At 53.3% G+C, this 9,892-nt stretch overlaps 5 protein-coding genes across 5 annotated transcripts; 2 read left to right on the top strand and 3 right to left on the bottom strand.

The window, feature by feature from the left end:
- Positions 1 to 26: 26 nt before the first annotated feature.
- On the top strand, positions 27 to 1,679 carry Aud_000172 (putative aldehyde dehydrogenase; the record flags this gene model as incomplete). The annotated part of the gene is made up of 4 exons (XM_043285687.1): positions 27 to 72; positions 123 to 573; positions 624 to 1,329; positions 1,386 to 1,679. 4 exons carry the CDS (start codon positions 27 to 29, stop codon positions 1,677 to 1,679), a joined length of 1,497 nt encoding a protein of 498 aa, XP_043141622.1.
- A 35-nt stretch (positions 1,680 to 1,714) lies between these two features.
- On the bottom strand, positions 1,715 to 3,210 carry Aud_000173 (FAD-binding oxidoreductase; the record flags this gene model as incomplete). Its single annotated transcript, XM_043285688.1, has 3 exons — positions 1,715 to 1,830; positions 1,883 to 3,029; positions 3,085 to 3,210. The coding sequence occupies 3 exons, from the start codon at positions 3,208 to 3,210 to the stop codon at positions 1,715 to 1,717; spliced, it is 1,389 nt and encodes a 462-aa protein (XP_043141623.1).
- A 190-nt stretch (positions 3,211 to 3,400) lies between these two features.
- Positions 3,401 to 4,425, bottom strand: Aud_000174 (uncharacterized protein; the record flags this gene model as incomplete). The annotated part of the gene is made up of 2 exons (XM_043285689.1): positions 3,401 to 4,119; positions 4,176 to 4,425. The coding sequence occupies 2 exons, from the start codon at positions 4,423 to 4,425 to the stop codon at positions 3,401 to 3,403; spliced, it is 969 nt and encodes a 322-aa protein (XP_043141624.1).
- Positions 4,426 to 4,782: 357 nt separating this feature from the next.
- On the bottom strand, positions 4,783 to 6,015 carry Aud_000175 (isopenicillin N synthase family dioxygenase; the record flags this gene model as incomplete). Its single annotated transcript, XM_043285690.1, has 5 exons — positions 4,783 to 4,887; positions 4,937 to 5,116; positions 5,164 to 5,550; positions 5,596 to 5,829; positions 5,878 to 6,015. The coding sequence occupies 5 exons, from the start codon at positions 6,013 to 6,015 to the stop codon at positions 4,783 to 4,785; spliced, it is 1,044 nt and encodes a 347-aa protein (XP_043141625.1).
- Positions 6,016 to 7,580: 1,565 nt separating this feature from the next.
- Aud_000176 (uncharacterized protein) lies at positions 7,581 to 9,745 on the top strand (the record flags this gene model as incomplete). Its single annotated transcript, XM_043285691.1, has 3 exons — positions 7,581 to 8,499; positions 8,546 to 9,643; positions 9,714 to 9,745. The coding sequence occupies 3 exons, from the start codon at positions 7,581 to 7,583 to the stop codon at positions 9,743 to 9,745; spliced, it is 2,049 nt and encodes a 682-aa protein (XP_043141626.1).
- Between the last annotated feature and the right edge of the window lie 147 nt (positions 9,746 to 9,892).

The following is a 9,892-nucleotide window of genomic DNA, read 5'->3' on the forward strand; positions in this document are numbered from 1 at the left end:
GTTTAATTAAAGAAGACGACGAACAAATGGCCTCTATTACTGTCACCGGCGCCGCTGGCCGCCAAATTTCCGGTACTTTTATACCGCCATATGAGACTACCGGACTACACTAACACAGACAGTGCCCATCGGCCTCTTCATCCACAACGAATTCACCCCCTCATCCTCCAACGAGGCCCTCACGGTCGAGAACCCAACAACAGGAAACATCCTCGGCACCATCTCCGCCGCCACCGCCGCCGATGTCGACCGCGCCGTAACCTCAGCCACCACCGGCTTCCAGACCTGGCGCGCAACCCCCGGCCCGGAGCGCGGCCGACTCCTCCTCAAGCTCGCCGACTTGATCGAGCGCGATGCCGAGGAATTCGCCAGTCTCGAGGCCGTTGACGCTGGCATCCTCTACACCGATAGCATGGGGATGAACATCCCCCAGACCATCGCGAACCTGCGGTACTACGCCGGCTGGGCCGACAAGATCGACGGGAAGACTCTTGAGATCCCCGGGGGAGTGGGATATACCTTCCGCGAGCCGCTGGGCGTCTGCGCGGCCATTGTCCCGTGGAATGCCCCATTGTATGCCCACCCTACCCTCTATCCAACCAACAGCTACTAATAGTCCCCAGGATGATCACAATCTGGAAACTCGCCCCGGCGCTAGCCACCGGCAACTCGCTCATCATCAAAACCTCCGAAAACTCCCCTCTCTACGGCCAGAAGCTGGCCCAACTAATCGTCGAAGCTGGCTTTCCCCCCGGCGTCGTCAACATCATCGCTGGCCTGGGCCTCCCCGCGGGACAGAGCCTAGCCGAGCACCCCTCCATCCGCAAAGTCTCCTTCACAGGCTCCAGCGCCACCGGCCGGAAGATCCTCGCCGCAGCGGCTAAGACGAACCTGAAGAAAGTTTCGCTCGAGCTGGGCGGCAAGGGCCCCTCCATCGTGTTTGACGACTGCGATCTGGAGAACGCCCTGCTCTGGACCCGGATCGGAATCACTGCAAACAACGGGCAGATCTGCGCGGCCGGATCCCGCATCTACGTCCAGGATACGATCTACGAGAAGTTCCTCGAAGCGTATGTGCGAGCGGCGAGGGAGAATCCCGGTGTGGCTGGTGATCCGCTCGACCCCGCGACGACCAAGGGGCCGATCGTCAATGGCGCCCAGCACCAGAAGATCCTGGGATATATTGCGCAGGGCAAGGAGGCTGGAGCGCGGCTGCTGTTTGGGGGGGAGAAGGTGGGCCAGAAAGGGTATTTTGTGGAGAATACGGCGTTTGCGGATGTGTCCGAGGATGCGGCCATTATGAAGGAGGAGATCTTTGGGCCGGTGGCGGTTCGTCCTCTTCTCCTTACCTACTACAACAGGAGATGTGCTAACGCTATTGGCAGAGTATCGCCAAGTTCTCGTCCGAAGACGAGGTCATCCGCAAGGCGAACGATACCCTGCACGGCCTCAGCGCGGCGGTCTTCACCAACGACGTGAACCGCGCGTACCGGGTGAGCAGGGCGCTGGAGTCGGGCCAGGTGACGGTCAACGCGTGGGCGATGCTCAGCGCCAATGCGCCGTTCGGGGGTGTCAAGGAGAGCGGGTTTGGCAGGGATATGGGCGAGGAGGCGCTGGAGGGGTGGACTTCTGTCAAGACGGTCAAGTATATGATTCTGGCCGGAGGTGCAAAGTTGTAATTTCATGCTCCTATATACCCATATCTACAGACTATCTACAGACTGATCGGGTGCATCTTGTGAAACACGTTGTTGGGATCATACTTAGCCTTGAGCTCCTGTAGCCGCCCTAGATTCTCGCCGTAGATGTTGTTCACCACGGAGTCACCAGCTAGACAAACATATTAACACCTGCCATTTATTGCAAGAAGGAAAGGACTTACGCTCGGCATAGTTGATATACTGCGGAACCCCCTCCTGCACCCTGGCGTCCAACTCGGTCTTCCACCGCGCCTGCATCTCTCGCGCCCAAGCCCGGTGCTCCGCATCCTTGCGCGCATCCGTCCACCGCAGGTTGATCAGCCCGTTCTGCGTGCTGCTGCGGCTCGCAAACGCCGTTGCCTCGCGTGGCACCGCGCAGATGGCGCGCATATCGTAGAACTCGAGCAGGAGCGCCGAGGCGGCGAGGTCGGGCTCCGCCTGCAGCCGGGCCGTCAGGTCGGCGAGCATGCTGCGCGCAAACGCCGGGGCCAGCGGCGGGTGGAAGAAGACGCCCTTGAACGACTTGCGGCCGCCGTACGTGGCCATTGGGTTCTGCAGGGCGTTGAGCTGCGAGTAGGGGATCATGGTTGTTGTGTTGACGACGGGGTCGAGGGCGAGGAGGCCCGCGTACCGCTTCTCGCCTTGCTCCTGGCTGCCGTTGTAGAAGACAATCACGTTGACCATGGGGCCGGGGGCGCCGGGGGGTTGGGCGAAGATGCAAATAGCGCCACTGCGGGGGTCCGGGTTCTCGAGGGTGAGGTTGAGCTGCTCGATGACCTGCTCGACTTTGTCCGGGGGGAAGGCCAGGAGCCCCGCGTAGACGGGGTTGGTCTGCTCGTGGGCCTGGTAGGTGAAGCTCGTCACGATGCCAAAGTTGTACCCGGCGCCGCGGAGGCCCCAGAAGAGGTCGGCGTTTTCCGTCGCGGACGCCGTCACAGTCTGTCCGCTGGCCAGGACGACCGTTGCAGACAGCAGATTGTCGATGGTGAGGCCGTACTGGCCGCTGAGCCAGCCATATCCGCCGCCCAGGGTAAGGCCGCCAACGCCTGTATGGTTGACGGTGCCTCCGACGGCGGCCAGTCCGTGCTGGGCAGCCGCCTCGTCGACTTCCTTCCAGGTGGCACCCCCGCCGACCGTGACAGTTTTGGCAGCTGGGTCCACGGAGACGGACTTCATCAAGGAGAGGTCAATGACCAGGCCACCGTCGGAGGAGCTGGTGCCAGCGACAGAGTGGCCGCCACCTTTGACAGCGAGGTCGACGTGGTGCTCTTGGGCCCAGAGCAGAGCAGCACGGACATCCTCGGAATCAGCCGGCATGACTACGATTCCCTGTCGTCAGACCGTCAGAATGATGCTTGTCTGGAAGTAAGGGGCATAGGCATACCGCTGGTTTAGAGCCGGTGTCGGACCACCGTTGGAGGGTATTGTGATAGCCCTCTGAGTCGGCGGTGTAGACCTTGGCCGACCTGAGCTGGCTTTTGAGAGCGGTAATAGCAGATTCGGGAATCATTTCGTCGTTTGATAGAGAAAGAATAGTTGGTGAGGATGAAGCTGAAAAGTGCAGATGGCTGATCAAATACCCCGCATCGCCAGGGCTGATGCCCACAACGATCAATAATCAATACGAGATGGCGCACCTGGTTACCAACAATCACAAAGTCATGATTCAATTGATATTCTTACATCTACTTGGCGATCTATTAATGGTTTGATGGTAATTCTGCCGCCCATGTCCCTCCTGGCTTTTGCCCATTTGTGTCGGGCGCCTCCACCAGCCCCGAAGGATTCCTCTCTACCGGATATACATACGGCGCTGCTTCCTGCTGCATCGCGTGAGCATATTCTTGGCCTCCCCCTGGAGCAGCCGGAGGATACATCGACGGAGGTTGTTGTGCAGCGCGACGACGTCGCCGGAACAGAACCCAGACGAACGCCCCGATGAGGATCACGCCAGCTCCAACGCCAACCCCGATTCCCGCTGCTGCACCCCCCGATAGCCCTGATGAGGATGATGATGTAGAAGTTGGCGATGACGTAGGCGTACTCATCCCCGTCGTAGTAGCCGTACTCGTCGCAGTCGAATTCGTCGCAACGCTTAGATCAAACAGCGGCCGAGCCAGAGTGACCGTCTCCCCCTTGGTCGCGTTCGGTTGCGTCTTGCACGCCGACGCCATATTATCCATGAAATTGCCCATGACCTTAGAACCAGCTTTGCCTCTCAAACACTCGGAACAGCCACTCGCGTACGTGGGAAAGGCATTGCTGTTCTGCGTGCAGTAGTTGTACAGCGACACGTTGTTGCCCCACCAGAGGGTCTCGAAGACGGGTTTCAGGGGGAGACATTGCGACTCGCAGGGGGAGAGCGAGGCCGAGGGGGAGTCTTCATAGACGCAGACCTGGATTGTGTATTTCTGGTTGACTACCGATGAAAGTTAATATGTATGGTATGTGGATGTGAATCAAGGGATGGCGTACAGATGAACCAGTAGATGTCGCTATCGAACTGGGTGGAGTAGGTGGTACTGGTACTTTCGCAAAGGAGACAGTTCTTCATCGTCAGGCCCTTGACCGTGGAATTGTAATCGCCATCGTTGCAGATCAGCTCGCCGTCGACCGTCTTTTGGGTGCCTCCGCAGATGGACAAACAGGGCGAATTCACGGTCGCGATGACGGCCAACGCAGGGATGGCCGATAGAAGCAGCCCGAGCCCAGCGAGCTTGGCCATATTTGATGAATTTTTAGGGGATAATCGTATGATGAGGAAAATCGGATGGGGAGGTGTAAGATTTATTCATTATTTGAAGGTCGGGCACAGACCAGCTGAGCGGGCTGAAGAGTGTCAGCCACGGACTTCATCTATGCATAGCTGTACGACTAGTGGGCTAGTTGCTGATACTAAAGCGGCTAATCCATGTCTACCAGCCAGTCTGATGTCTTACTTCGATGCTGATCCCGCAAGGGCTCCGCGTAACCTGCTGGATATTGGCTGATTCGCGAATGCGGAATTGGGGGCGCAATCATCCCAATCGAGAAATAATCGTCGTCTTACTGAATAGCAGAGGATGCTATTATATTAACTCTTCTATGTCAATACCTGCTTGGAATACTTTTCATACAACTCCGGATACCATTTCTGGCCTACATCCGGATGGCTCAGAATGCGATTCCGCAGATGCGCCTCCCCGAACTATCATCGTTAGACCAAGAAGACAACGCTAAGTAGAAAAGGGACTTACGCAAGAGTACAATGGCGACAGAAACTCGCTCGGGACATCCACTGCCCTCTTCTTGCGATCATCCGACGCCGGGATCCGCTGCACGATATGCGCCGCCGACTCTTTGAGCTGGGCCAGGGTGAGGTCCAGTCGCACCCCAAGGAAGAAAGGGATGCTATATCTGGTCTTTGACGTGGGTGCCTATCAACGTCAGATTGGCCGTCAATCAAGGATGGATCACAACATACAATAACGCGATGCGTGGTGGCCGTACAGACACCCCCCGTAATAGCTTCAAATCCCTGCTGAATATTCACCACCAGACTCCCCTCGATTGGCGGCGCATCAATCCATTCGCCTTTTTTATTGAGGACCTGCAATCCCCCCGTATCATCCTGCGAGAGAAACGTAAACAGCCCGGCCGAGTCCTTGTGCGGACCGACACCCTGCGACTCCGGCGGGGACTGCGGGTACTTGACGAACTTGAGTCGGTCCATGTTCCCCTTGAACGCTTCAAAGGTGGTCGGCGGTAGAGACAGACATTCGGCCACTAGGCGCATGAATGTTTTAGACAACTTGGCCGACTCGGCGATGTACTCCTCCACCAGTTCTTGGGCACCGGGGTAATCGGGATACTACATTTGTCAGTCGTCTAGTCAGCCTCAAGAGGTGGAACATACCTGGCTGTTCCCCTCAAGCCTCTGCCAAATCGGATCATTGGACGACCACTGCTTCATACCGGGCGTTCCAAAGTCAAACTGTTCGCGCCAGTCGGTTCGTGCGGCCGTTGTCTCCGCGCCCAGCCGGGTATATCCCACGAACGAGGGGGAATTGATCATGTTGCATTTTTCTTTGACTTCGGACGGTAAGGCAAAGAGTTCGGGAAGGGCAGCATGTGCTTTTTTAATAATTGCCTGAATTTAGTCAGTACAGCAACAGATCATGAAGTGCAGTTGGTATACCTCCATGCCATGGTTGGTTAGGTACAGGAATCCCACCACGAAGATAGCCTCCCGCAGCTGAGCGAGAGTTTCTTCTTTGGTGGAGGGATCTTGAAGTCGACCAAAGTCGATGATGGGAATGGAGGAGAAATCAGCCATCTTGTGTAGTTGTATGATGACCCAGGTAGAGTTGAAGATTGAGAGATCTCAATGATGAGGGGAAAGAAGAGAGGAAGACGAGGAGAAAGCGGGGTCGGAAAGATCGCCGAGTGGAGCGGATCTGATGGCGGAATTAACAGTCCAGTTGGCATGATTTATGACAAATAAGATATAGGATGTTAGAGAATAGGGCTATATCATTTAACCGTTCTCAAATAGACCTTCTGACCGCGTTTTGTCGCTAATTTCCCTGGATATACAACTTCATCATGAAAGACGACATATCCCGTCTGTGGAGTGGTCCCAGGGTTCTCTGCTCGACGCCCATGCTATCCTGCCCATGCGCACTTGTTTGGCGTGAATAACCTCGAAAATGGCTACGATTTCCTAATGCAAGTTAAAGTAGTCCCTCACTGTATTGATCTGAGTATAGCTCCCACCTCGGGTCTCCCATGTATGGCCAATACTGGACGCACACACAGTGTATGACACGGACACCTTCTCCCCATCCGCTGACGCTGTCGACGCTGTGAGGGAATGGCGGTCATCTGCTCCGTGCTGTATGCGCATCTGGAGGTGTGGGATGAATCACCAATGGGAAGAATGTGGGGTTCATTCGGAGGCATTCCGTGCTGTCAGGGGTAGGTTGCCTTCCTTCGTTACTATATATGGACCAAATGGGTAGTAGAGTAGCATAAGTGTATAGGATATGGGCGGGGCATGCTGAATCACCCAAGATTCCCGCGATGGATCAGATCTGGTGGCGGAATGCCCTGAAACGAACGTAGTGAGAGAAAGCGATACTAGTTAGCACGCCTGCACATGCGTCCGCAAAAGAAGATTGCATTTCTATGTCGAGAGCTTGCTGCTACGCGCTCCTCTCACTCATCCCCAGCTTGCCTTCTTTGGGCTGGCTTGTCCTGGCCTTTCGGGTTCCAGGGCTTGATCTGCATGATTCCTCTCATGATTGCTCCATTTACTGCTCTACTGCAATTATCTTAGTGTAACGGACTATTAGAATATCACCACGCTCGGGGCTGATGTGCCCCTGCTGTGACACATTCATTCTTCCATATTTTGGCACCAAGCCGGTGGGAATAGCTGGCGCTGTTTGGCAGACACTTTCAGGAATTGAATATGAATTCAATAAAATTCAAAGGTCTCAATGTAGAGTAACGTGAATAAACCTTATTTTCCTTCTGCTTGGGGTTTGGTAAGAGTGCTGGTTTGGTTGTATATATGACCTCTTTTGCCTTCTCCATTTTTGCTTCTCTCAAACTGTCAGCCATCAAACCACTACGCCAAAAAGGTGTCTAAACCATTTCTAGCATAGTAGAAATGATAGGCTCATTCTGGTTGACAAACATACCTAGGTATATCTGGGGACAAATCATTGGTTGCCGCAGGGGGCTCAGCACTACAAAAGCACCGCTGCCCCTCCATTTCAACCATCTCAGCCTGACAGTTCAACCCTCCCGCTGGATGGCTCTAAACCATAGTTATCCTTTCAGGGGACCACAGTGAGGTATATTGTCGAGTCTTTAATTATCTAATGATATGCAAGGATGAGGTTCAAACACGGCGACTACACAGTAGCATGGATCTGCGCCTTGCCGTTGGAGATGGCAGCGGCAAAGACCATGCTGGATAAGATCCATTCTCCACTGCCCCAGCCAAAAACCGACCATAATGCATACACACTTGGGAATGTTGCCGGGCACAATGTGGTGGTGGCCTGTCTCCCATCAGGCGTCTACGGAACCACATCTGCGGCAATCGTGCTTGCTCACATGTTGCCGACGTTTCCTTCTCTTCGATTTGCGGTAATGGTGGGCATTGGTGGTGGTGTGCCCAGCGAAAGCACAGATATTCGCCTTGGTGATATCGTCGTTAGTATGCCAACAGCAACCTATGGAGGCGTGATCCAATATGACTATGGGAAGACACTTTACGATGGATATTTACATCTCACTGGATCGCTTAATAAGCCCCCGCAATACCTTCTCACCGCAGTATCTCAAATACGCAGTGACTCTCACTTTAAGAAAGGTATATCAGAGATGTTTCAGAAGCAACAAATTTCACGTCCAGATCAAGACTGGCTGTTCAAACCTGATTATCACCACGACACCAAGCTTACCCACTGTTCAGCATGTGATCAGTCTCAGCTAGTGACTCGCCAAACACGAAAGACCAACGAGCCAGTCATTCACTACGGGTTGATTGCTTCTGGGAATCAAGTCATGAAGGACGCTAAGACACGAGATTCTATTGCCGAAGAATTAGGTATCCTCTGCTTTGAGATGGAGGCAGCTGGGTTAATGGATCAGTTGCCATGCCTCGTTATTCGAGGTATCTGCGATTATTGCGACTCTCATAAAAACAAGGAATGGCAAGAGTATGCTGCTCTTTCCGCTGCTGCATACGCTGCTGCACTACTGGCTGTTGTTCCTAGTACCAGGATTAACGCTCAACCAGACCAAAGTATGTGATTTCCAAGGAACTCACATATGGTGCTAACCGTGCCTAGAAACCGAGTTCACTGCCGAAGAGAAAGCATGTTTGCACGATCTGTTCATTACAGACCCGACAGATGACAGGAAAGCACTCGAACGGAGAAAGGGACATCGTGCTCCCGGTACATGCAGCTGGATATTGGAAAAAGATGAACTTAAAAGCTGGCTCCAAATTGGTGAAAACGGTGCTCAGAAAGAGTCAAATATATTTTGGCTATACGGAAACCCCGGAACCGGAAAGTCAACCATGGCCATCACATTAACGGAAGAACTTCCAAACCAAATTGAATTCCTTAGTGGGAGAAAGAGGCTTGCTTATTTTTTCTGCGATTCCGGTTCTGAGCACCAGCGGACCGCAACCTCTATCCTACGGGGGCTTCTTTATCAATTGATCACGCAGCATAAATCTCTGATGAAGTACTTGCATCCGAAATATACGGAACGGAAAGCAAAATTATTTACTTCATTTGATGCCTTATGGTCGGTTTTGATGGACATGGGCCAAGATCCCTCTATTTCCGGAACCTACTGTATCGTCGATGCTCTAGACGAATGCGAACCAGATGACCAATGGATAATCCTTCACGAAATTGACCGAACATTTAGTAATTCAAAGCCACAACAATCCTCGTCAAATGCCATGCATTTCTTGATTACTAGTCGGCCATATCCTGAGATTCGTCGGTATCTATCATCTTTCTCACACCGGGATCTGTCTGCCTACCCTGCAGTCACAACTGACTTGAAAACAATGATTCAGGAGAGGGTTGCCTGGTTAAGCAGACAGAACAACTACCCGAGACCACTGATGACAGAAATATCACAGATCCTGGAACAGAGGGCAGAAGGGACTTTCTTGTGGGTCGGCATTGCTTGCGGTGAATTAAGACGAGTCCAGGCGAGAAAGGCAGTAAAGACGCTACAACATTTACCAAAGGGGTTATATTTTCTCTACCAGAAGCTATTCGACACAGCTATTACACAGTCCGATGAAGATGACAAACCACTTATCTTGAAGCTCGTGCGCTTTGTTGCGATTGCACAACGTCCATTCACAATTCCAGAATTATTCGAAGCCTGCGAGCTACATCCTGATGATGACGAGGCTAGCCGTATTCTATTTACCAGGGAGTTGATCGATTCGTGTGGCTTCATAATTATTGCTGACGATGGGGTGGTAAGACTGCTTCATGGATCAGTCAGAGACTTCCTGAAAGATGCAGCACAAGTGGACGAACTAAAATCCCATGCCGCACTGGCGGAGCGGTGTATTGCATCTATAATAAGACACTACCGATCACAGGCGAATGGGGAAAGGGTAAGAGGGCTTCATGCACCAGTCAGGGACTTCCTGAAGGATG

Source organism: Aspergillus udagawae (genome assembly GCF_001078395.1).
Source record: "Aspergillus udagawae IFM 46973 DNA, scaffold_1, whole genome shotgun sequence".
Taxonomy (NCBI): Eukaryota; Fungi; Ascomycota; class Eurotiomycetes; order Eurotiales; family Aspergillaceae; genus Aspergillus; species Aspergillus udagawae.